The sequence below is a fragment of the Oryza glaberrima genome, chromosome 2 (assembly GCF_000147395.1).
Source record: "Oryza glaberrima chromosome 2, OglaRS2, whole genome shotgun sequence".
NCBI classification, from domain to species: Eukaryota; Viridiplantae; Streptophyta; class Magnoliopsida; order Poales; family Poaceae; genus Oryza; species Oryza glaberrima.
In genome coordinates this window covers 17919804-17947742 of record NC_068327.1, presented here as the reverse complement: position 1 = coordinate 17947742, position 27939 = coordinate 17919804, and the positions used below count along the sequence as shown (strand labels likewise).

The 27939-nt window shown below is 43.7% G+C and overlaps 1 protein-coding gene across 1 annotated transcript; it reads right to left on the bottom strand.

Annotated features, from left to right (window-relative positions):
• Nucleotides 1-72: 72 nt before the first annotated feature.
• Nucleotides 73-13809, bottom strand: LOC127762092 (11-beta-hydroxysteroid dehydrogenase 1A-like). Its single transcript, XM_052286450.1, has 6 exons — nucleotides 13621-13809; nucleotides 11078-11270; nucleotides 10867-10952; nucleotides 10621-10752; nucleotides 511-675; nucleotides 73-399 (listed from the first exon to the last, which is right to left on the bottom strand). The coding sequence occupies exons 1-6, from the start codon at nucleotides 13807-13809 to the stop codon at nucleotides 73-75; spliced, it is 1092 nt and encodes a 363-aa protein (XP_052142410.1).
• Between the last annotated feature and the right edge of the window lie 14130 nt (nucleotides 13810-27939).

Sequence of the window (27939 nt, the reverse complement as noted above, 5' to 3'; positions counted from 1 at the left end):
CAAACGCTCGACTCGAATTAGCTAGCTCCTGCACAGCATGTATACATGTGTGTACGTGCGACGATACGTACGTTAATTAGACGCGGCGACGCCTTCGTCGTCGTCGCACTCCTCGTCCGTCTTGATGACGACCGGGTCGCGGCGGAGCCCCTCCGGGAAGAACCGCCTCGCGCCGGTGGCGTCGAGGGCCCTCTTGCTGAGCGGCGCTCCTCCTCCCGCCTTGGTGTTGTACATCGCGTAGGACAGCCAGCTCACGATCTCGGGCGCGAGGCACGCGACCAGCTGCAGCGGCCGGTACATGGACGGCCACGTCACGTACCGGTCGCCCCTCCGGATGCCGTCCATGGCGACCCGGCACATGGCGCCCACGCTGCCCACCGGGAACACCCCGATCTGCACCTGCGATTCCATCGATCGACCAAAACAATCTTAGCATTTTTTTATTTACAGTGGAGATCGATGGCTGGAATAATTAACAATTCGTTCTAGTGATAATTGGCAGCAGCTTACGTCTCTGGCCTCCTGGTCGACGACGAGCACGCCGTCTTTCTGGACGGCCTTGCCCATGGTCATCTCGGACTCGACGTAGCCGTGGGTGAGGATGGTGACGCCGACCTCCGAGCCGAGCTCCGCTCTCAGCGTCTCGTAGAACCTCAGCACCGCCGCTTTGGACGCCTGAAGAAGAGGGAGAGAGTCGGAGAGACGATCAATGACAGCTTGAAGATCAATGGAGAGAAGAGAAAGATGTGTGAACATATGTACAGAGACGTGAGCGAGAGCGGTGAGCGCGGCGGCGTGGCGACTCGAGGGCGTCACGTCGTGGCGTCACGGACATGCGCGCGCACAGGGTGTTCGACGCTTCCCCCCAAGGAAAAGCGCTCGATCTGGACACGATTTTTCCGAGAGCGTGGCGCGATCCACCTTCTACGCGACCTGCATCGCGCCCTCCGGATCCGGGAGGGACTTGGACTACATGGGAGCCCAATGCCCTAGCTGGGCTACAACCTGGGCGACCCGCTTTCTCCACCAAGTCTTTGGGTTTCTACATTGATGATCTCTTCCCGAAAGCCTCTGTGACCCCAAGTCGCTGGCTGTGGCTGAGCAAAGGGAGAGCTCTCGATCCAGAGCTAGGGCTCCCCGCTTCAGCATCAGATATCCGCCGTTTTGGAGGTAGCGCGAGGGAGATCTAGAGAGTGAAGGAGAAGAAGAAAGACCACTGCTCTTACACGGAAATGGTGATGGATCGGCGTTCCATACAACCGCGCATCGATCAAGAGAACAAGCGTCGCATGATGGATCTAGATCCTGAGAAGAAAGGGCTTCATGGCGGAGAGGAAGAGGAACTCTGCAAGCATCTCTTGGGGAATCAACAATTCCAGAGAAGGGAAGGAAGTTGGTTCAATGAGGAGAAGCGCCCATGGCAAGGGCCCCCTCAAGGTCCTCGTCAGGGTGTGTGGCAGGGGCCCCAATTCGCCCAGAATCAGCGTCCATGGCAAGCTCAAGGCCATCAAGCTCAGGAAAGGGGTCAGGTAGGGCGACGTGACCTTCCTCTACAAGGTAACACTGCTGGAGTCCTTGGTGCCAAACCACCCCCTTCCCCACAAAGATGCTTTAAGTGTGGTAAAGATGGTCATCACCAAGCTAATTGTACCAATCCTCCACTCTGCTATAATTGCCACAATTTTGGTCACTTTGCTATCCAATGTCCTCTGCTTCTCTCTAACAAAAGGGGTGTTTGTCTCTGTGGTTTTGGGATTCCTGGTCAAGGTTTCTTTAGTTTACATGCGGAGATTCCTGAGAAAGAGGTTGAAAAGACTCCTGTGAGGGGTATCCTTACAATTATCTAGGGGGTTGCTACTGTAGACAGGATTAGGACCGAGATGAATCAAATGTTCTTTGATGTGGAATGGGATTGGAAAGTTAAGAAACTTAATGAGAAGGAGTTCCTGATTGAATTCCCGTCTGAGAATATTAGGAAACAACTCTCTCGTCCCAAGAGTTTTGATTTTGATTGTTTCTCTATTAAAGCTAGTGTGGTGGAAACGACTATGACTGAAGAGGCTGTTGATGAATTGGTGGCTGTTTGGGTGAAGGTTTATGGAGTCCCAAAAGTGGCTAGAACTGATGAAAATATCAAAGCCATAGCTAAGTTGGTGGGTTAATTTGAGCTGTTAGATGAGTCTAGTGTAAAGAAAGAAGGCCCTGTGAGAGTGAGAATTGCTTGCAAAGATCCCCAAGAACTATTTTTCTCCATGCTGCTCTATGTCAATAAGGTGGGTTACAAGTTGAGATGGGAACCTGAGGGATATGAACCAAAAAGCAATCTGAATCCCCCTCCCCACCTGAGAATAGAGATGGTAATAACAGTAAGGATAATCATGATGACTCAGAAGAGGATGATGATGACCAGATGGACTCAGACCCAAAGAAAAATTAAGGTGAATCTCATCAGCCCCCAAGAGGATTGTATGTCAGTAAAGGTTCCTCCTCAGCTCCCCCCCCTGCTGGAAAAGATAAAAATCACACCAATGACTTGATGATAGAAACTCTGAAGAAATGTCTTCAGATGGTGCTGTGGTCCAACCCTGAACTGACACAAGAGGAAGTGCAGTACTCTCAGGAAGAGGATCTGCCTCTGAGTGCTCCAAGTCTGCTAGAAGAGAAGGACAAAGTAGCTGAAATGGTGGAAATCCCAACTGATTCTGATATAGAGAGAAGTTTGGCAGAAGAAGACAAGACAGAGACTGAACTCTTTGAGATGGTGTCAAGTAAGAAAGCTAAAAAGAAGAGGAAGACAGTTGGCCCAGTGATGGCAACCAGGAAAAGTGACAGACATAAAGACCAAGCTGTACCAATTCCCATGAGAGCTGAACTTCTGACACAGAAAAGGAACCTTGAAATTTCAGGTACTTCTAATCCCTTTGCAGTTTTTCAGTTGGTTGATTCTGATACTCTTTTAGATATAGCTGTCAAATCTGGTATCTTTTTAGGTAACTCTTATGAGGAGGTAATGGGTAACATAGATACTATTAAGGCTAAGGAATTGGCTCAGGCTAAGATTGCTGAATTAGCTATTAAGAAAAAGGTTGAGGAGAATGACAAAAAAAGGGAGAATACAAAGCCTCAGAAGGGGGAAGGGGAGCCCTCTTCTGAGAGCAATGCTTCTATAGAAGGTAAGAGGGGTGTTTATAAAACTAGGAAAAAGAAATGAAGATTCTCTACTGGAATGAGAGGGGTTTGGGAAATGAAGCTAGGAAAGAACAACTGAGGGAGATGTTGTTTTCTCAACAAATAGATGTGGTGTGTTTACAAGAGACAAAGAAAGAAAACTTTACTGACAGGGAATTAAGACTATTTCAAGGCAATAAGAATTTTGAGTGGTGTTGGAAACCTTCTCTTGGTGCCTCTGGGGGTCTTCTTACTGGAATTAACTCTGATATTCTTGAAAGCCTAGACTCTGATATGGGAGACTTCTTCGTAAGTAAGGTGGTCAAAAATAGAAAAGATGGTTTTAGATGGATGGTGATTAATGTCTATGGACCAGTTCTTGACTCTCTGAAACCTTCATTCCTATCTGAGTTATCTACCTTTATTCTGCAGTCCCAGGATCCTCTAATTATGGGTGGTGATTTTAACTTATATAGGTTTGCTCATGAAAAATCTAACTCTAACATTAATTGGGGGAATATGGATTTGTTCAATGCTTTCATCTCAGACTTGTCCTTGAGAGATCTGTATAGAGGAGGTAGGAAATTCACCTGGACCAACAAACAACAAAATCCTGTGCTAGAGGTTCTAGATAGGGTGCTAATCAATCTCTCCTGGGAGGCCCATTTCCCTTTAGCCTCTCTTTGTTCCTTGCTTAGAGTGGGTTCTGACCACACTCCACTTCTTTTAGATACATGGGAGGAAAAAATTGTGAGGAGGAAATATTTCAGATTTGAATCTTCTTGGCTTCTGGTTGATAATTGTAAGGAAATGGTCAAAAGTCATATGTTGGTGAGAGATGGCAGTTACATTCTTAACTTCTGGCGCAAAAAATATGCAAGGTGTGAGAACGTTTTTGAAAGGGTGGAGTGCTAACTTGGGGAGTGAACTGAAGAAAACTAAACAAACTCTAACAGCTAGGCTTGACTTTCTGGACTCTCGAGCTGATGATATAGGGCTCTCCCCTGATGAATGGCAAGATAGATATGAGGTTGAGGCTAACTTGGAGCATATCTATGAAATGGAAGAACTGTACTGGCATAAAAGGAGTGGAGAACAGTGGCTTTTGAAGGGGGATAGAAATACCTCATACTACCAAGGGATAGCTAATGGAAGAAGAAGGAAATGTACTATCTTCTTTCTTGAAGAAAATGGAGTTATAATTTCTGATCAAGCTAGCCTTACCTCTCACATTATTGACTTATATAAAAATCTCTTTAGAGCTGACCCTCCTTCTTCAGTCCATCTATGTCACAGCCTGAATTTTGTTTCAGGATTTATAAATTATCTAATAAATTATTAATAGAATTTATATTAAATGTTCATTAATTTACAAGTGAAGTTAAATGTGGGAAATAAAATTTCCTAAACTTAAAGCATGGATGGATTTAATTTTTATTAAATTCTCCATGATTAATTATACTCTCTGAAATTTTCTCGGATTTTTCGGAGCTCAATTCCTAAATGATACAAAGAACAGTTCAGTAATTATTTAATCATTAATGATCTAATTATAATTATGTTAAGTGCTTTTCTTGTTTAAAAATCCTTAATTTATAAATTGTTGTCTAAAAGGGAATTATTAGAAATGATCTTAAAAGCCTAGAAGAGAAGAACTAATTTTAATTTGTTAAATCTCAATATAAAAGTGGGCTAGATAAAATTTTGTTAAATACTTCTCTTGTTTCTATAGTTCCTAGATTTTTCTGGGATTTATTTAAGCCAAGGAAGTATTTTTAATAAATGGAATTGCATTTCATGAATAATTTAAAGGGAAAAAGGTTTTTAAAAGTCCCTTTTGGTTTTGGGCCGAAAGCCGGTCCAAACCGCGCTCTCTCTCCCTCGGCCCAAGTCGGCCCAAGCCGAGCCGCCCGCGCGCGCGCGTGCGACCGCCGCTGACAGGTGGGTCCCACCCGTCAGTCGTCGTCTTCCTCTCGCCGAAACCCTAGCCGAGCTGCGCCGCCGCCGCCATTCCAAATCCGGCCGTCCCTTTCCGTTTCCGGTGAAATTGATTGAGGGGAAAGGATCCCCGTGATCCACTCTACCTTTTCCCTTTTGGAAACATCGTCTAAATCGCTTTGGAAATCGCCGGATTTGAGTTCGATTCGGATCGATTTCTCTCCTCCGAATCCTAAACCTTCCTTCCCGTCGCCGGTCGCCGTGGGCCTTCGCCGCCGCTCCCTAGCCCCTATAAATTGACCCCCGAGCTCCCCTCTACCCGCCGCCATCCTCGCCTTCATCTCTCGTCACCGGTAGAGCTCTAGCACCGTGCCGCTTAGCACCGCCGTCGCCGCCGCCGCTCCAGCCGTCGCTCCAGTCGTCGTCGTCGCTCGGGGAGGTCACCGCCGTGGTCGCCGTCGCGTCGCCGTCGTCGTCCGCCCTTTCGCCGTCGCTGTCAGCCGCCGGAGCATCGTCGCCGCCGTTGACCCGATCGTCGCCTCCGCTCTTCCTCGTCGCCGTCGTCGTCCGTTGATCTTCCGTCGTCGTTTTGGTCACCGGTGAGTTCGCTGTGCCGTCCGCTACGCGTAGGTGTCCTCCGTTTGCACCGCTGCGCCGTCATTCGCCGGCGAGCACGCGAGGCCGAGCCATCGCCGGTGATGACGTCATCGCCGACGTCATCGTTGCCGTCCGCCGTGGTCCGGTCATGGACCGATGGATCTTGGCCGTCCGTTTTGGATGGATGAATCTCGGCCGTTCGTTTTCGTGAACCGTTGCCATGCACCCGGTCCTCCACGAACCCTAGCCGATGACGCAATAATTCCCTTTTCCTTTTCAAAAATAATTCATTATTGCGTCATAATTCAATTAAAATCCATATAAATGCTTTAATCCGGTTTAATATTTAAAAATTCATAACTAAGTCATTGTAACTCAGTTTAATGTGGTTCAAGTTGCAAAAGTTGTATAAAATAAAGATCTACATATTAAAATTATCCATAAATTGAATTAAATTTATTTAATCCTTTTTAAATAGGCTTTAATTAGATTTAATCTTGTAAAATTCGTAATAAATTCATATGAAGTCCAAATGAGGCCGTTCAAGTCTCATAATTCATCTAAATTTATGATCTACATGTTTGTTTACTTTTTATGTATTGTTTATTTGGTTTTTATTAGTCTTTTTCCTTGTTTTGCGTGTTAGCTTGTCGTTTCCATCGTTTCGAAGGTTCGTGAGTGCGCCGGAAGTGTTAAGAAGATTAATTAAAGACCCTTTATTGCAAGGCAAGTCACACAAATCCCAAACACTGTTCCTTTGAGCATGTTGATCCTATATTTAAATTCTCTATTTATTTCAACTGTGCATTTATTTTCGAATGTCACTGGGTGGTGTGAATCTATTCCTTTGTTATGGCCTGTTTGCATTGATTACTCTATTCCTTGATACCTTGGGATATTATAATTTGACTAGTTGAGCTTTATATATATTGGTTCAGCTAGATGTTAGACATAATTGCTTAGCCATGCTTAGAAACATTAGCACACAATTGGGATAACTAATGTTTCACTTTTACTTAATGATGGATATTTAATGATAGCTCACGATGGTCAATCGTGATTGGTTAATTAATTAATGTGCCAACTAAAACTTGATAATGGTGGGTTGTGAGCACATGGTTTTGATGGTCGTGCTCATGACAATTAAGGACCGGTTCACGATTTTCGGTTGTGAAACATTAACCGTGCCAACCACAAGCCGGAATGGGCAACGGCTGGACACTTTGTATAACAAGGCTCATTGCGGAGCACCAGACTGAGAAGTGGCGGAGATAAGCCCACGAGGGTCGCTGGGGAGTCCATGCCTTGTTTATAAGGGGGTGACTATGATCCAGGAACGGTGCACTGCTTTGAGTTGAGTTATGCGAGGGGTCTTGTCACAATCACTCAACATGGTGACGTGTCTGCGCAGACACGGTAACATGTTGGTGGGTTGTGTCTTGTGGGTACAGTGGTACACCTCTGGCCAAAGTAAAACTATTCAAATAGCCGTGCCCGTGGTCATGGGCGGGTCTAACAATGTCTTTCATGATTAGTCTCACACTTCTCACCATAATAAATGATGCTATAACTGGTAATAATTTGATTAGCTCCTGGTTTGGAATGGTATATTCCTGGTTTGGAGATAGATCTGTGCAGCCGGGTATGGTTATTCAGGATGGTTGGGCCCGTGCAGTATGGGTGTGCTGTACAGTGTTGATTAATATTGATGATTAATTACTCTATTGTTTTACAATTCTCAAATGTTTGCTAAATGCTGCTTTTGCAAATGAGCCCTATATTATGCCATCCTTTGGTATCCTTGTGCATTTGCATATTTGCTGTGTGGCTTGCTGAGTATGTCATATGCTCATCTTGCAATAATCAATCAAACCTCAGTTGAAGACAAGTTGCGAAGGAGAAGACGTTTGGCTTATACCCCAGTTGAGCTGCCTGTGGGAGTGGAGCCGGAGCTTCGCTAGACCGTAATTCCGCTGCAGTTTTCTTTTCTTTTGTAAGTACGTAACATTATTATATTGATGAATCTGTATATTAAATTGTCAGTTTGTGTACCTCGGCTGATTCCTGGACGAGGATTTAATGCACAAATAAGTTCGGAAATTACTAGTGAATTTCTGGGCATGACAATCTAGCCCATGACTTCTGGTCTGACTCAGGCTATTTATCAGAAACCCAAATAGCTTCTTTGACTAGACCTTTTACTATAGCTGAGTTAGATAAGGTGATTAAGGAAGCCAAACCTAACACTGCTCCAGGCCCTGATGGGTTTACAATTCAATTTTATAAGGCCTTTTGGGATGATCTTAGATGTGATCTTTTTGAAATGCTAATTCTTCTACAAAATGGGGAGTTGGATCTCAAGAGACTTAACTATGGTGTCATATCCCTTATCCCCAAATGCCAAGAGGCTAATTCTATTAGACAATTCAGGCCCATTTGTGTTCTAAATGAATGTTTCAAGTTTCTAAATAAGGCTGTCACTAATCGACTGACAGAGGTTGCTCCTTCTTTGATCTCTCAAAATCAAACAGCTTTCATTTCCGGGAGGTTTATCTTAGAAAGATGTATAATCTTACATGAGGTCCTTCATGAGCTTAAAATAACTAATCAAAAAGGCATTATCCTAAAACTTGACTTTGAGAAAGCATATGATAGGGTTAGCTGGAATTTCCTCTTTGAAGTCCTTCATAGGAAAAAGTTTCCTCCTTCTTGGCTGAATATGATTAAATCCTGTGTCACTGGTGGAAAAGTTTGTATTAACATCAATGGGGAGAGGAGTAGTTTTTTTCAAACTTTTAGAGGTCTGAGACAGGGAGACCCCTTGTCTCCCCTTCTTTTCAATTTGGTTGGAGATGCTCTAGCAGGTATTCTAGATAAAGCAAATCAGGGAGGTATTCTATCAGGCGTGGTTCCCCATCTTATCCCTAATGGTCTTACTCATCTTCAATATGTGGATGATACTGTGATTTTTATTCCGTTTTTTGAAAAGGAGATCATAGCTACTAAATTCCTTTTATATTGCTTTGAAAAGATGTCTGGCATGAAAGTGAATTATCACAAAAGTGAGGTCTTTATTGTGCGATTGCAAGATTCAGAACAATCCAAAGTTGTTGCTATGCTTAACTGTCCTATTGGGTGTTTTCCTATGAAATATATGGGACTACCAATTAGTCCAAACAAACTTCTGAATGTTGATTTTAACTTCATTCCCCAAAAACTAGAGAAAAGGTTAGATTCCTGGAAAATGGGTCATATGTATTATAGTGGCAGGGCTGTCCTCCTCAACTCCTGTCTCTCTTCCATCCCTTCCTATGCTATGGGTTTTTATCTTCTTCCAGAAGGCATTCAGTTGAAGTTAGATAATATTAGATGCAAATTTTTCTGGGAGGGTTTGAATGGCAAAAGAAAGTACCACATGATGAAATGGACAAACATGGCTTTCCCTAAAGATTTTGGTGGTTTAGGCTTTACTGAGACTAGAGCTATGAATGTAGCCCTTCTAGCTAAATGGGTGCTGAAACTAGAATCTGGAGATCAATCTCTATGCATTAATCTTTTGAGGAAGAAATACATGACAAATGGTGGGTTTTTCCAGCAACAGCCTCATCACTCCTCTCAATTCTGGCAGGGGTTACTTAAGATCAAAAAGTGGGTTCATCTAGGATGTACTTGGTTGATAGGGGATGGTAAACACATTGACTTCTGGAAGGATACCTGGTTTGGGGACTGCTCTCTGAAAATTCTCTTTCCTAGCATTTTCGAAATCTGCCATCAACAAAATATTCTTCTCGGAGATGTAGTTAATCAGGGGGTGAATGCTCTGTCCTTTAGGAGATCTTTCAATGGTGCAGATATAGAGGAGTGGCATCACTTGGTGGAATTAGTTAGAAAGGTGGTTCTACAATCTGATCCTGACAGACTCAAATGGGCCATAGATAAGAAAGGGATCTTTACCTCTCAATCTATGTATAGGATGCTCACTTTTAGAGGGACAATTGACCCACATTTTCAACTTATTTGGGCTAGCCCGATTCCTCCAAAACAAAAACACTTTTTATGGCTGGCTATAAGGGGAAAGATTCAATCGGCTGTTCAACTGAAGAAATTTAATTGGGAAGGCTCTGAATTCTGTCAACTGTGTGATAGAAGTGAAGATGCAGTTAATATCTGTTTTAACTGTCCTATTGCGACTTTTGCTTGGTGTGTATGTCGGGATGCTTTGGACTGGAGAAGGATCCCTTTTAATTTTGAGGACTTCTTTAGACTCTATGGTTTTGATACTTCTAAAACCTCTAGACTTAATACCATGATTTTGGCTGCTTTGATTTGGACTTTTTGGTCTGCTCGCAATGATATGATTTTTAGAAACAAACTAATCTCCTCACCCCTGATTATCTCTTTCCGCTTGATTGGTTTTCTTTTACAGTGGAAGATTCTATTAAAGCCGGAGGAGGCCCATGACCTGGAAATGAAGACTCAAGCTATGCAAGGAGTACTGACGTCCTTACGAAGAGCTGGGATTGGATAATTCTGCTCCCATCTGTTTAGTTTTCGTCTCTGTTCTGCTAGATAACCTTTATCCTTTACCCTTTCTTAGAGTCATCCTTCTTCTTAGAGTCATCCTTCTTTGGATGCTTATGTTCTGATGCCTGATGGTAATGCCTTTAATTGGAAACTGGCAGCCCCAGTATTATGTAAAACGGTTTGTAAGACTTATGCTTTCTATAAAAAGCTGGGCCATCTGGCCTCCCCTCTAAAAAAAATGGAGAGAAGACGCAAAAACCGAATAATTATGTTTTAGTTGGAGCAAATTTTAAACTCTCGAGGGGGTGCCCACTCGTTATGGGATATTTCCTCGAGAGTTTAGAATAGTTCTCCTCTTTTAATTTGTGGCGTTGTGTTAATCTGGTCACGTACGTTGTAGAAGCTCATCCTTGAGGTGGCCACCGTTCCTGCCGCGGAGGAGCAGACGACGAGCTTTCCCCTGCTGGCCTTGAGGTGCGGCAGCGCGTAGTAGGTCGGGTACACGGCGCCCCAGAAATTCACATCCTTGAAATTCATGTAAACAATGCTTTTTGATTTGTCATTACAAGCTTCAAAGTATAGCTAGTACACGACACATGCATGCATACACATGTTTTGTTTGTTGTGAACTTGATTTACCATGATCGTGGTGAACGCGGTTATGTTGGTGATTTCATCGAAAGGGCAGGTGGACCAGATCCCGGCATTGGCGACCAGATGATTCACTGCATGCAGCACACACTGCACATTTTACACATGAATAATTAATCAAGAAGGCAAAGAAGAGTCGACAAATTAAAGAAGAAAATAAGAAAAAACGTCCAGTTAATTAATTGCAGGTGTAGAGTACATTTGCCGTAGTGCGCGATGGTCTCCTCGATGGCGCGCCTCGACTGGCCGGCGTCGGAGACGTCGGCGTGGAGGACTAGGACGTCCGGCGCGCCGCGCTCGCGGGCAGCCGCGGCTACGCTCTTGAGCGCTTGCTTCCGCCGTGCCACCAGAGCGAGGGACGCCCCTTCGCTAGCATATTGGTAGGCAAGTTCCTGCATGTGTGCACAAATCCACAAACGATATGTGTTACATATATATGTATACTGTGTTAGCAAAGCAACAATAGTACGTCACAAAAACAGTAACTCACAAAGTCCTCACAAAAACAGTACTAGCAAAATTGCAAGCGCACACATAGTTTTGATGCCGTACGTTAAAGTCCCCTTGACGAAACGGGGCGAACACAAGTTGAAAAATAAGGGCAAAATCAGTTGAAAAGTTAGGTTAAAATTACCTTTATGGCTTGTTTTACAACTCAAGGGAAAGGGATTGGGAGAGAGAAACAATAGGGAGAATTAAGATGAGAATTTGATTTTTAATCCCAATATTTTGTTTGATAAAAGTGGTGGAAATTGATAAGGAGTTTAGTTGGAGATAAGGTCATTAATGAAAATAAATAGTTGAGATTTGTTTAGGCAAAGTAAAGGAGAAATTCCCTCTCAATCACCACCGCTTACCCAGGTATTAAGGAGGAAGTTTATTCTTCAATTCTCTATCCCTATCACACCGAAATTCCCATGCCTCTTAACCAAACAAAATAGTTAATAGTCACATCCCACTAAACTCTCAATCCCTTCTAAAAACTCCCTCCCACCAAATGGGCTGTTAGAGTTGAAAACAAGGGTAATAATCCTTTAATCTAATCCTCCATAGTTCACATATATATTTGCGATAAGATTAAAATTTTAAATATTTATATCCTGTGCAACGCATGGAGTGGTGACCAGTATAAATAAATTCAATATGATTTTTCAAGTGGGTACATTTTTTATGACTTCCCCTCATGTTACGCTTACATGTAACTAACTAAAGGCTATTTTGAAACACTTCTGAAAACACAAAAATGAAAAAAAAACAGAGGATTAAAATATCATGATAGGATTCAAGAGATTATGCTAGAAGTCCTCCAAAATTCCAATCAAACATGCCATTCAACGATTCAACAAGAATGTCAAAAGGAATTCTAGAAGCCCAATCCTTTATGAAAAAGCCTTATAGTAATTTTTCCTATAAAATTTAAGTGCTTAGAAATTCCTCTATTTTTTCTTTGTTCCAAACTCCAAAGAAGCCCTAAGACTATGCAACCAATACTGTTACTTTGTCCTATCAAACAATACTGTTACTTGTTTAAATTAAAAATGGTTAGCAATTTAGCAAATAGCAGTAAAATGGGAGGGAGTTCCATTCAAAATTGGTCTTTGGAGCTGACCGATGGAATGACAAAAACCGGAAACTAGTGGCCACTCCATGGAGGGTCTTATATCCTCTCGCTCTCGGTGATTCCTCCAGGTGGAAAAAAATGTCATTTTTCCTCCTCCATCCAGTTCCTTTCCTCCATCGATTCTAGCAACTTTGATCACCAGCGATTTGGGGGGTCGGGGGGGAGGGGTTCAGATAGTCGGGTTCTTCCCATAGTAGTGTTTTTCCCTTTGTTTTCTCTTTTCTTTTGGTACTTTTGTGTAGTCCAAGAGTTCACCAGCGTCACATTTCTCTTGTCCCGGTGGCTATCCTCAACCTGGAAGTAAAACAAGTTTGCTTCACAAAAAGGTTGCACCGTCCATTTGGTTTATCTCTAGCGAGTAAACCACAAGGATGCAAGCCTCCTTCATCACCGACAGTGCATCATCGGAGAAAAGCTGAGTTTTCATGGTTTTATTATGGAAGCCTCAACCTACAGACGGAGGCCCCTTTTAGGTATGCTTCCTTATACCTTCATCTTCAACTATATTCTTGGTTTCTTCATCACTGTTGCAGCCATGGACCTAGCTAGGTTGCTATCTGGTTGAGAAGAGTAGGACTTAATTGTTTTTTCTAGTTTCTTATGAGTCATTCCTAGCAAATTTCAGAAGCTTATGTTAAGTTAGCCATCTTCAAGGATCTTTTTGCAAACTTGCTTGTACTTGCGGTTGACTCTCCACTAGGAATAAGTGATAACTCATGTGATATGTACTTAGTTATCTATAATTAATAAAATGCATGAGTTCTTTTTAAAGAAAAGTGAAAAAAACCGCGGCCCGGTGCCCACAGGGAAGTAGAAAGAAACGACGGCTGCATCATATCAAATAGCTAGGTGTGCATCAGTCCATGATAGGAATGGCCACCAAACAACACAGTACATCTGGCACGTTGAGATGGGACAAACTAGGATTGCTAGGCGTTCATAACCGGTAATTAACTTCAATTTCACCTAATAATTGGGCTTAATCACTAGTACTATTACATCTAAACTGTAGCCAATATTTATATACTACTAGCACGCTGTACATTTCAATCCCGCGAGGACGATTAACAATTAACTACTCACTTACCTCGAGGAGCTAGTTGATTAATTAGATTAATTACCTCGCCGATGCCGGAGGAGGCGCCGGTGATGAGGACGACCTTTCCTCTGAGTTCCTCTCTCCTCAGCGGCTTCACGAACGCCCACAAGAACAGCCTGACAAGTACAGACAGTGGGATGTACACCAACACCACCAGCGCGGCGACGACGTGCATCAGCACAGTGTGGATCGCGAGGTAAACACGACCCATCTTTTGTTTGCTAGAGCTTGCGTGGGTGCGAGAGAGAGATATGGAGAGATTTGTGCTTGTATGTGGCTTATATGTATACGAACCAACGGGGGTAGCAGCCGGCGGTAGTGGTATCGGTGCGTGGACTTTAAGGTTTAATTTGATACAATTTGGTAGCCAACCAAATTACTTAATTATATGTGTACAATGATGGGGTTAGGTACTCCAGTTTATACTACCGATATATAATGTGCCTTATCTCATGTAGTCATGTGCTTGCGTGTTGGGTAAAATATAATACTTCTTCCGGTTCCATATTAATTGACGTTTTGAATAAGGTTGAGATCAAACTTTTATAACTTTGACCATCAACAACTTTAAAAATATTTAATTTAAAGAAACTATAACACCATATATAGATTTGACTTTTAAAGCACTATAATAAAAGTAGCATGCATTTATTTATTATATATATCATAATAGAAAAATAAGGTCAAAGATGTATCTTGTAGACCATGTCATTGTACAAAATGTCAATTAAAATGAAACCGAAAGGAGTAGTACTACATGGTCATGCATGACTCAAGAGTCATTATATATATATTTATAACAACAAATTAGTCATAATTGAAGAGAAGTGTCTTAAAAATATATCATACTTTTTTTAAAATAACTTTCAAATATGATTATAATATAATTACATTATAAATATACAATAATTATACTGTAACACACAAACTTAAAGAAAAGTGCACGCATTGATTGGTTTGGCTACTGTAACACCCAGGATTCAACGACACTGAGGTGTTACATCTATCCTTTTGTCAGCGACATCACCTCTTCTTCCTCCTCTACACTCGCTCTCTCCTCTCGTCTCTTCTTTCCGGCTTGGCAAGGGATGATGCACGACGGCGGCGACGCTTCAACCTCCACATGGCACCCCCCCTCCCAACGACCTGGAGAGCGAGGGCGATTAGCGGCGAGGTTTGGTGCTGTGATGATGGAGATCGAGTGACATTGCCTAGGAGGTAGAGGTCATAGATGTGTTCACGCACAATGCGGAGGAGATGGGGAAAATGTGGGATGACATGCATGGCGAGCTCTCTTCTCGCCATCCTCGTTGAGCTCCCATGCTGTCGCAGCCTCCTTGAGCTCCTACATCACTTAGCTTGTTGACCTCCTAAAGCTCTCGCAGCCTCCCAGAGCTCCTAGGGATGCAGCTGTTGGTGAGCTCGAGCTTCCATGAGTGGGGCTTTGGCGAGCACGCCTCCCCTGCAGATCTAGAAGGAGGCTCGAGTCGATCAAGAAAGAAGCTTGTTCTCTACCTCACTTGTCATCGCCGCCACGTACTTGAGGAGGAACATCTCCACTCGCTGACACTTGGATCCTTGTTGTGCGTCATCTCTGACCTCAGCTCTCAGCTGACTCCATAGGAAAAGAAGAGAGAGGAGATGGTGAAGAGAGAGAGAAAAGGGGATGAAGGAAGAAGGTGAGGTGGTCACGTATGTATGGGGTCCCATATGGAGTTCCAATGTATTCTTTATTTTCTTTTTGCTTGGTTAGGATATCATATATATCAACCGAAACCACCTGACAACTGTTGAGGGTTTTTATTATGTATTGGTTCTAAAAGTTGGAAGATGCTCCATACCCAGTATTATAGTTAAGGAACGCAAATTTAAAACTTAACCCACGTAAGGGACCTAATGGACATTTTTCTTTTATTACCAATTTAGCCTAACACATAATGGGCTGGTCTAGAGCCTAGACGAAAGCTACGCCCAATGACTAATACTACGGGCCTGTTTGGGGAGCTTTAAATTCTGAGAAGCAGCTGTTTGGTAGCCAGCTTCTGAGAATTTGGAAAAACTCTGAAACCCAGCTTCTCCAGCTTCTGGCTTCTTAGTTTATTTTTGAGAATCTGAAGTTGTGGACTGTTTGGGGCAGCTTCTAGCAGAAGTTCCAAAAGCTGCAGTTGGGACAAGCTCCTCCAAACAGAGCCTACATACTACTGGCACTGGTACCAATAATCTTACGAGTACTGGATACCATAAATTTAATACTTTAATTTTATAAACTTTATGATACTACCTAACTCCATCATAAAATAACTTTATTTTTCACGCATCCCACTCATATATCAATAGAAAGCCAAAAGTACTAGAAAGCCTTCAACTTTAACAAATCCTAATATTTACTTCTAATGCTGGCAAGATTCCTGCTAGCTGATTGGTCCATAGTGATCAAATAATGTGGTGACACGAGTAGTCAAAAACTGTAGAAACAACTTCCGGTTTTCTCGAAGTATCTGATACTATCACTAGTGGAGAAATCGTTTTTAGTCCCGGTTCATAACCCCCTATAGTCCTGGTTTTCAAACCAGGACTATGAATCCGGGACTAAAGATAGGAATCTTTAGTCCCGGTTCAAATACCCGGGACTAAAGATTGATGTTTAGTCCCGGTTGGTGTTACCAACTGGGACTAAAGATGGGAGTGGGCAATAGTTTTTTTTTCATTTACTTACTATTTAATCTCTATCCCAAATTAGGTGGGATGCATACCATCCCAAATACACAAATCAATCATATACACTATAGATTATACATCCCAAATCAAACCCCAAATCAAAGAAACATCCCAAATATACAAATCATACACAAATCATGTACATCTCAGATCCATACAATGAGATTCCAAAAAAAATTATACATCTCAATCCATACAATGAACCACAGATTCTTCATCTCAATCTACACATGGACCACAAATTCTTTGAAAAAAAAAGAAAAAAAAACGAAGCAAAGCCGCCGGCCGGCTGAGCCGGCTGCCGCCTCCCCTCCTCCCCGGCCGCTGCCGCGCTGCCCTCCGCCGGCCGGGCCGCCCACCCCCTCCTGCTGCGCACACTGGAACGAGTTGGGAAGGGATAAGAAGAAAAAGAGATAAGGAGGAAGGGAAGAGATAAGATTAGAGATGGAGGGTGAGAGGAGTGGGTGTGGATGAGAAAAGAGTGGACGAGAAAAGAGGATAAGTAATAGCGATTATATAGTGCATTTTAATCTTTAATCCCGGTTCGTAACTCCAACCGCGACTAAAGATACTGGAGGGGCCTGACAACACCTGACAGCATGTGAACCGGGAGTAACACCAACCGGGACTAAAAATCACGTAGTCTCGTTCTACTTATAAACCAGGACTAAAAACCATCTTTAGTCCCGGTTTTTACTGCATCCGAGACTATTGTGGTTTTTGTCGACCGGACAAAGATGATTTCTCCACTAGTGTATGTACTTATTTGCCTTGAGCCAAAACATCCTTCCGCACAATCTGCCAACTTATTTAAGGTGAAGGCTGTGTTTGCCAACTGTAGTTGGGAACAAATTCCTCCGACACGAAAAAAAGCGACTCATTAATATATGATTAATTAAGTATTAGCTTAAAAACATTTAAAATGGATTAATATGATTTTTTTAAATAAGTTTGTTATAGAAAACTTTTGAAAAAAAATACACTGTTTAGCTATTTGGAAAGCGTGCGCGTAAAAAATAAGAGGATAAAAGTTGGGAAAGTAGGAAGAAGAATACAACCTGAATAAGTCCACTTTAACTCCTTCAAATGTATGTCTAATCTAATTTGTATCCATCAACCGTGATATCAGATATCTTACACCCGAACTTTCGAAACTGGTATTATCGTTTTCGCTGACGTGGCTCGTTAACCTGGTCAATCGGCTGAGTCAGTATGTGGAACCTGTATATCAACAACCACTGTATTTCTCCTCACCTCTCCTTTGCTGGTTTCCCCACAAGTTCGTCGAGCAGGCATAGCAGTCTGCAGCGGCGCGGTCCCCGCAGGCATCAGCACACCCCCACCCAAGCTAGCCATCTTGTGCTGCTTCGCCATGTTGCCCACGCCATTGCCGCTGCTCCACCCGGGCACCGCGCTACTCCCCACCGTAGCGCAGTCCGGTGACAACCTCATCACCATGTACTCGCCCTTGTCCGACGACGATAGCATGAAGCTCCACGTGCTTCCGCTACTCGCATACTGTATCTGTAGACCGCCGCCAGAATCCTGAGCTACTACATGAAGCATGTGGAAAGAAAATGACATGAACAAATGCATCTCGAGCTCACTCGATTGAGACCTCCATATCTTGACCTGTATAAACCTATCACACAGAAATGGAAACACCTGGTTATTCCTTAACATTGTTTTAACCAAGAACTCTTCCACCTCCGATAAGACTTTTTTCCCCTCATATCCCCGATCGGATCCACCCACGTCCTGCCACTCTTCCACCTTAAGGCCAAACCATCGCCCAACTTTGCCATACCATAAAATTGATTCTGACATAAATAACTCTACTCTATCTATTTGTACATGCAGCTTGAGTTCTATGACCTCGAATGTGACTCTCCTCTTCAGGAGCCTCGGTTGTGAGTGGTTGTTTTCTTGTACTGGAAAATGGGTCCCTGAAAACAATACAATGGGGCCTGGAGTTATTTCCTCATTTTACCCAGAAGAATGAATTGCAGATTAGAGTTTCTCTTTTGGTTGGGGTGTGGCGAAAGATGAAGTCTGTTCTGCAAGGGGTTGAGGTTGAATTCTAGACTTTGTGATATCTTGCGCATTAAATGCATCTCGAGCTCACTCGATTGAGACCTCGCCATGGAGCTCAAGCCGTTACCGCCATCCTCTTCTCAGGCTCTCAGCTTCCATCGGAGCAGCCAGAGGCTAGGCCACACCGGCGAACAAGTAGTCCTTCCCGCGGTCGGACGAAAGCGACACCGAAAATCCACACTACTCCATGCCCAGTGCTAGGGGTGTCAGTCATCGCTTGGCCACTGTACGGTAATAGGAAGCGCGAACGGCCCCATTCATGAAGCTAACTGGAGTAGGTGAGGATGGGGGCGCCGATGACCACGACGGTGCTTGACTCCATGAACGGCACACTGGAGCAGGTGAGTGTTGGGGGTGTGGTCCTCCGGTGGATGGGGGCTCGCCTGGTTGGCGTCGGCTTAGAGGGCGGCAGTACTTGTGCATGCCCAGTCGGTGCGGGCGTCGTCGCGGCGGAAGAAGACGAGCGTTCGCTTGGGGCCGACGGGCCGCTTGACTGCGCAGCGCGGAACGAGAATGAGCTTCTCCTTCCCGGGCACCCTCTACACGTCGTCGCCGGCCTCCCCTATGCCATGAGAGCTCAGCCAAGAACCGAGCAGACAATGATCTTGCTAACGGCGGCGCGGGTTGGTTTCTTGGCCAGCTCGCTTACATGGGGACTAGAGCAAGGGAGGAGGAGGAGTGGCTTCCTTCGCCATCGTCATTGTGCTGTCACCGATTGCTGTCCCGCTCGGAGAGCTCGCTGAGGATGGGGGTTTCGCCGCCAGTTTGGGAAACCGAGAAAGGGGAGGGAGAGGAACTAGAGAGTCCTGTGGTCCCACATAGTGACTCAGCCGATAGGATCAGGTCAACAAGCCACGAAACCTCTAATGGGCGATCGATCGCCCAGACCATGAGGTAGCGATTGGGTGCCCTCTCTCCACATGATTTCCTTTTTTGGCACAGCATTACTTTCATATTTTAGTAAATTTATTTATGCAACCTAAAGTTTATACACCAAAGTTTACACATCTAAAGTTTAGAGACCAAAAGTTTATATATCCGATTCAAATTTGAATTTGAATTCAAATATTTTCTATATATAGTATTTCTATACATCTAAAGTTTATAGACCTAAAGTTTATAAGTCAAAAGTTTATATACCCGTTTCAAATTTGAATTTGAATTATATCCGATTCAAATTTGAATTTGAATTCAAATATTTTCTATATAGTATTTCTATACATCTAAATTTTATATACCTAAAGTTTATAGATCCAAAGTTTATAAGTCAAAAGTTTACATACCAGATTCAAATTTAAATTTGAATTATATCCGATTCAAATTTGAATTTGAATTCAAATATTTTCTATATATAGTATTTCTATACATCTAAAGTTTATACACCTAAAGTTTATAGACCCAAAGTTTATAAGTCAAAAGTTTACATACCCGATTCAAATTTAAATTTGAATTCAAATTTTTTATATATAGTATTTCTAAACATAAATTTTTCTAACTTTTTGTTTTTTTAAAATTTTTTGTGGTTTACTGTAGTAAGAAGAGAAGAAGGGGAGGGGGAAGAGGGGAGAGAGAGGGGGAGTAGGGGGACGGACGGGTGATCGCTGGGAGCGATCACTCGCCCATTAGGCGTGCCCAACAAGCCACGCCAGCGAAACCACTGTCCAATACTGTTGAGGGAGTCAAATTACATCGGTTTTAATAGTTGGGGTCAATATATCGGGTATTGTGGTTAAGAAACACAAATTAGGTTTGACCTGCTTTGAGGGAATAAAAGTGGACTTATTCAAAAAGTCTAAAATGTTTCATTGATTCAATGTTCTGAGGATGAGTTCATGGAAGGAATAAGCTCACTCTATGTCCTTCAATTTGTCGTCCAGTCCGATTTTCATCCTCGGTCCGAAAAAACGGATAGAACCCGTCCTTCAACTTACAAAACCAGTGCAAATAAGGTCCTTGCCAGTATTGACCCCGTTTTTAGTTGATGTGACATCTATGTGGCTCCTTTGACTAGGTCTTCGTCCCACGTGGAATTGATGTGGTGCTTACGGGCAGTTTGATAAAAAAATAAAGGAGCAAAATTGAAAACTAAAAAAATTAAACAAAATATGTGGGACCCAACTGTCAGTCAAACAAAAAAAATAAAAATATTGGGACACACATATCAGTAGGACCAACCTTCTCCACCACATCTCTTCACAGGATGGCAGAGGGAGAGGCGAGGAGGCCAGCCGCGTGGTGCTCCTCTTGCTCGCGGCCACCGCGCACCCTTCTTCTCCCCTGCCACCACGTCGGGCTGCACGGAACTCCTCTCTCCCGCCGACCATTGTGCACCCCTCTTCTGCCCCGCCACCGCACCGTGCTGCGCGAGAAGGCTGACGGCGGCGATGACGTCGTCAATTGAGAAGGAGAAGGAGGAGGGGAAGGGGAAGGGGAAGGCCGCCACTACGGCCGGCCGCGGGCGCGCGTGGCTGCGCGGCAACCAGCTGCGGCAGCTCAAACGCGACAGGTGCCTCACCAAGCGGGAGTTCCACTCGTTCGGCTTCCGCCCGGCTATTAGGGACGAGATCCACGCCCTCATCGCCACCAGGGAGCTCGGCGTGCGGATCTGCTCCTATCAGCCTCCCTCTTCGCCGGAGTGGCGCTCCCATAGTCCTACAGGCCGCCCTTTTCTCCGTCTCCTGTGGTCAGATGCCATAGTTTCCGCCTACTAAGCGCCGGGTGAGGAGCGTCGTGCGGTGGCCTACAGGTGAGAGGAGTGGCGGTGCGGGAGAAGAGGGGGCACGCAGTGGCCGGCTGGAGGGAGGATTGGCGCGTGGCGTCCGGCGGGCAAGAGGAGCGCCGCGTGGCGGCGGGAGAGAGGAGCAGCGGCAGTGGAGAAGAGCGGCGTGCGGTGGCCGGCGGGAGGGAGGAGCGGTGCGCGGCGGCTGGCGGGCGAGAGGAGCGCTGCACGGTCGGCCTTCCTGCCTCTCCCTCTCTCATCCGGTGAAGAGATGTGGTGGAAAATGTAGGAACCACAGACGTGTGGATCACACTATTTTTAGTTTTCTACGACTTATGGGTGGGTCCCGCATATTTTGTTTAATTTCTTTTGTTTTTAATTTTGCTCCTTTATTTTTTTTCGGATCAAACTGCCACGTAAACGCTGCGTTAATGCTACGTGGGCCCTGGTCAAAGGAGCCACGTAGATGCTACGTCAGCCAAAACTGGGGTCAATGCTGCCGAGGGACCTTGTTTGCATGGTGTTGTAAGTTGAGGATGTTTTTTATCTGGTTTTCCGGACCGAGGACGAGATTCAGACTAGGCAACAAATAGAGGGACCTGAAGTGAACTTTGCCGTTCATGGAATCAGCTATCCTCGTACAGGGTTACTGTAGCCTGTTCAGGTCATAGAGCAAACTAAGGCCCACTACTGTTCGGCTGTTTGGGCCTATTCTACAGATCTGCACATTTCTCGCAAAAAAAAAGAAAAAGAAAAAGAGAAAAGGTCCACATCAAAACTGGCCCGTCATGGAAATAAACAAAGCAACGATACCTCTCGTGATTAAATTAATACCCATATATATATTTGCAAGGGCGGTGCTAATGGGCGACCGATCGCTTGGAGCGATCGATCCCCATCCCCCCTAACACACTCCTCTCCCCCTTTCTCCTCCTATTCTTCTCTTCCTACTTCACCATATTTTTTGGGAAAATAAAAAAACAAATTTGAATCAGATATAGAAGTACTATATATAAAAAAAATTTAAATTCAAATTCAAATTCCAATTTGAATCGGATATATAAACTTTTGACTTATAAACTTTGGGTCTATAAACTTTAGGTGCATAAACTTTAGATGTATAGAAATATTATATATAAAAATACTTGAATTCAAATTCAAATTTGAATCGGATATATAAACTTTTGACTTATAAACTTTGGGTCTCTAAACTTTAGATGTATAAACTTTAAATGTATAGAAATACTATATATATATATATATATATATATATATAATATTTGAATTAAAATTCAAATTTGAATCGGGTATATAAACTTTTAACTTGTAAACTTGGTGGATAAACTTTAGATGTGTAAACTTGAGATGGACAAATTTACTAAAATAGGAAAGTAATGTGGTTCCAAAAAAGCAAACCACATGGAGGAGGGGGTGATCGATGTGCGGAGGGGGACCGATCGCTTGGAGCGATCGATCGCCCCTTAGGACTTTCGAATAAAAAACATATAGACCCACTCTTCGTACGTCATTCAATTAGTAAAAAAAAATATCGAAAATTACCAGCGTAGAGTATTGCATATACATATTACCAACAACTAAGGACCAATGTAGTTCTTGAAAAAAAAAGCATGTGGACCTCGTCTTTTTACGCATCCAGATAATAATAAAAAATAAAAATAAATTTGATAGCATATAGTATTCCATTTATTACCCTATAAACATGCATATAAATTGTATTCCATATATTTTTCCATATTTTTAATATTTTTTAGGTTTTGTCGAATAATTAACCTTAGCTTATATATATATTCAAAGAGAACATTATATGTATACTGTCGACGGGATACCCGTAGACCGGATATAGAGGGTATTGGGGTACGCTAGTGTCACAGCCTGATTTTCCGTTTTAGGATTTATAAATTATTTAATAAATTATTAATAGAAATTATATTAAATGTTCAATAATTTACAAGTGATGTTAAATGTGGGAAATAAAATTTCCTAAATATAAAACATGGCTGGATTTAATTTATATTAAATTCTCCATGATTAATTATACTCTCTGGAATTTTCTTGAATTTTTCAGAGCTCAATTCCTAATTTTAATAATACAAATAATATTTCAGTAATTAGTTAATCATAAATTAATCAATTAATGATCTAATGCTTTTCTTGTTTAAAAAAATCCTTAAATTATAAATTGTTGTTTAAAAGGAATTATTATAAATGATCTTAAAAGCCTAAAAGAGAAGATCTAATGTTATTTTAATAAATCTCAATATAAAAGTGGGCTAGATAGAATTTTGTTAAATACTTCTCTCTTGTTTCTATAGTTCCTAGATTTTTCTAGGATTTATTTGAGTAAAGGAAGTATTTTTAATAAATGGAATTGCATTTCGTGAATAATTTAAATAGAAAAATGTTTTAAAATCCTTCTTTTGGATTTGGGCCGAAAGTCAGCCCAAGTTTCTTTCTCTCTCCGGCCTGCTCGCGCCTGGCCCGAGCCAGCCCAGTCCGCCGCGCCCTCCGTTCTCTCTCTCAGTCGCTGACAGGTGGGGTCCACTTGTCAGGTCTTCTTCAACCTCCGGCCGCCCTAGCCTTGCCACGTAGCCGCCGATCCCCTTCCAAATCCGGCCGCCACCTTCCTCCTCCGGCCGAATTGATAGAGGGGAAATTATCCACGAGATTTCCTTTCCTTTTCTATTTTGTTTGGAAATCAATGGATTCGAGCTCGATTCGGATCATCTCTCTCCCCCTAACCCTAGATCTTCCATCTCCATGCCGCCAGCCATGGGCCTCCATCGCCGCCTCTTAGCCCCTATAAAAGGACCCCCGGGACCTCCTCTTTTCGCCGCCACCTTCACCCTAGCCCGCGGTAGCTTGTAGCGCCGCCTCCGCATCAGCTCGTGCGCCGCCGTCGCCGCCGCGAGTCCAGCCAAGCGCCGCCGCTGCTCCAGTCGCCGCCGTCGCTCGGGAAGGCCGTCGCTAGGTTCGCAAGGTCGCCGCCGTCCTCGTCCCGTCCTCCGTTTCCGCCGCAGATCACCGGAGCGCCGCCGACACTGCCGACCCGAATCTTTCCACCGCCGTCGTCGGTCCAGCCGCGTCGTGCCGCCGTTGCAACCGCTGCCTTCGGTCGCCGTCGCCACCATCGGGTTCGCGAGGAAGAGAAGAACCTCGGCCAGCCCTCCGTTGCCATCGTTTCCCGCTGGAGCACCACCATCATCGACGACCCGAAGACCGCCACCGCCTCGACCTCGCTGCCATCGTCGATCGTCACCGTCCGTCGTCGTCCAAGCCGCTGGTGAGTTCGCCGAGCCGAGCTCTACGCGTTGGTGCCCTCCGTTTGCGCCGCCGCGCCGTCGTTTGCCGACGAGCATGGTGTGCCGAGCCGCCGCCGGCGATGGCATCATCGCTGATGTCATTGCTGATGTCAGCCGTAGACACGTGGTAGACCGGATCGATCTCGGCCGTCCGATTCGGTCAAGTTTAGGTCAATTAGATCTAGGCCGTTGGTTCCGTGGACCGCTTCTGTGAACCTGGTTTACCGTGGACCGTCTTTGATGACGCTATAAATCCCTTTTTCTTTTCAAAATAATTATTTATTGCGGCATAATTCAATTAAAATCCATATAAATGATTTAATGCGGTTTAATCTTTAGAAATTCATAACTAATTCATTGTAACTCGGTTTAATGTGGTTCAAGTTGCAAAAGTTGTATAAAATAAAGATCTATATATTAAAATTATCCATAAATTCTGTTAAATTTATTTAATCATTTTTAAATAAGCTTTAATTAGGTTAAATCTTGTACAATTCATAATTAAATCATATGAAATCGGAATGAGGCCGTTCAAGTCTCATATTCATCTAAAACCATGATCTACATGTTTGTTTACTTTATATGTACTGTTTATTTGGAGTTTCTTAGTCTTTTTCCTCGTTTTGCGTTTTAGCTTGTCGTTTATGTCGTTTCGAAGGTTCGCGTGTACGTTGAAAGTATTCAAGAAGATTAATTGAAGACCCATTATTGCAAGGCAAGTCACACGGATCCCAAACACAATTCCTTTGAGCATGTTGATCCTATATTTAAATTCTCTATTTATTTCAACTATGCATTTATTTTCGAATGTCACCGGGTGGTGTGAACCCATTCAATTGTTATGGCCAATTTGCATTGATTACCCTATTTCTTGATTACCTTGGGTTATAATTTGACTAGTTGGATTTATGTATTGGTTCAACTAGATGTATTAGATCTAATTGCTTAGCCATGCTTAGAAACATTAGCACACTATTGGGATAACTAATGTTTCACCATTACTTAATGATGAACGTGGTAAAGGTAGCTCACGATGGTTAATCGTGATTGGTTAATTAATTAATGTGCCAACTAAAACTTGATAATGGTGGGTTGTGAGCACATGGTTTTGATGGTCGTGCTCATGACAATTAAGGACCGGTTTCACGAGTTTCGGTTGTGAAACATTAACTGTGCCAACCACAAGCCAGAATGGGCAACGGCTGGACACTTTGTATAGTAAGGCTCATTGTGGTGTGCCAGACAGAGAAGTGGCGGAGATAAGCCCACGGGGGTCGCTGGGAAGTCCATTCCTTGTTTTATAAGGGGGTGATTATGATCCAGGAACGGTGCACTGCTTTGAGTTGAGTTATGCGAGGGGTCTTGTCACAACTATACAAATGGTGACATGTTCAGCATGGGCACATGATGATATGGTGACATATTGTGGAGTTGTATCTTGTGGGTACAGTGGTACATCTCTGGCCAGAGTAAAAATATTCGAATAGTCGTGCCTGCGGTTATGAGCGGGTCTAACAATGTCTTTCGTGATTAGTCTCACACTACTTATTAATAATATTATGGTAATTGATGGTAATTAATTTAGCTCCTGGTTTGGAATGGTACATTCCTGGTTTGGAGATAGATCTGTATAGCCGGGTATGGTTGTTCAGGATGGTTGGGCCTGTGCAGCATGGGTATGCTGTTCAGCGTTGATTAATATTGACGATTAATTACTCTACTATTTTACAATTCTTAACTGTTTGCTAAATGCTACTTTTGCAAATGAGCCCTATATTATCCTATCCTTTGGTATCCTTGTGCACTTGCATATTTGCTGTGTGGCTTGCTGAGTATGTCATATGCTCACCTTGCAATAATCAATCAAACCTCAGTTGAAGAAAAGTTGCGAAGGAGAAGATGTTTGGCTTATACCCCAGTTGAGCTGCCTGTGGCAGTGGAACCGGAGCTTCGCTAGACCGTAATTCCGCTGCAGTTTTCTTTTCTTTTGTAAGTATGTAACGTTGTATTATTGATGAATCTGTATATTAAATTGTTAGTTTGTGTACCTCGGCTGTTTCCTGGACGAGGATTTCATGCACAAATTAGTTCAGAAATTACTATTGAATTTCTGGGCGTGACAGCTGGTACGAGGATCTACGTAGTACGACATCAAGGAAACAGAAAACAGGGATTATACTGGGTCAAGCCCCTTGATAGCTAATAGCCCTAATCCAGTTGATATGGGATTATATAACGGAAACCACAGATTACAAAGGGAATAGCAGAACTCGATGATACCGACGAGACCATAGTCGAATTGGTTCGACTAGATGCTACTTGATTCCTGTAGGCTCCAACTTCGTAGGCTGTGGTGGTTGTTTTGGCTATGAGATTCGATGCCTTAGGTATTCCCAGGGGGTCCCTTTTATACCGCAGGTCAGTTGGTTTCCAAGTAGGACTCGGAGACATTGGACCCTACACGATACAGTGACGACCCAGTTCTATCCGAGTAGGGATCTTTCCATCTGTGGACTCCGTGATGGATTTCCTTAATGTGTACAGAGAACGTCCGTGTACGTGCAGATATACCATATCGATGTGTAATGTATATCCAAGGGTAGAGAGTTTACCTTATCCGTAACCCTGACAGTAGCCCCCGACTTCTGCTTAAATGAACTCATGTAGCCGATTGCGACTTCTGATGTCAAGGTTGTTGTTGTTCTTGACTGGTCAGTCTCGGTGTGAGAATCGTAGAGACAAGGAGTAATCGACAACACCTACGCGAAGTTCAACGGTCGTGAGTGAATTTAAATTGAATTCCGAAAACTGCCACGCGTAACGGATCCAGAAATTTCCGGCGGCCATCTCTCTCCTTTCCTTGGAAGACGCACCGTCGGTAGTGCGTCTATTTAAGGGAGTTTTAGGGATCCATTTTGAAGTCCGCCTGTTGCGAAAAAACTTTTCAGCCTCCAAGCGCTCCTCGTCTTCGCCGCTCCCGCAAAAACCCTAACTTGCTCATCTTAGTCCCTTCTCCGGCGACGTCCGACGGCTATGGATCTCGACAAGTCCACTTCCACGGGCGCGTCCCTAAAGAAGTTGCAGGAGGGCGGCGCTCTCCCCGGTCGCGGGACCATGGAGAGAGAACCAGGAGGTATTGAACCCGAACCTGTCCTGGGCCGCATGGTTGCGGTTGAGGACTATATTCTTTGTGGTTTTCTTCCTCCGCCTTTCGAGTTTTTTCTTCTCGTCTTGAATTTCTACGGTCTTTCTCTGCACCATTTGAACCCCAATTCTATCGCCTTCCTCAGCATTTTTTCCCATCTTTGTGAGGCCTACACTAGGGTAGAGCAGTTTCTAGATCTCTTTCGTTTCTACTACGAGTTGCGCTAGATGGAACCTAAAAAGGTGTCCGGGTGTGTCGGTTTCCGATTTTGGGATGGCCTGAAGTCGCGATACATCCCCTTCCAGTGCCCCTCCTCTCGTGGCAAATGGCGGGCGAGGTGGTTCT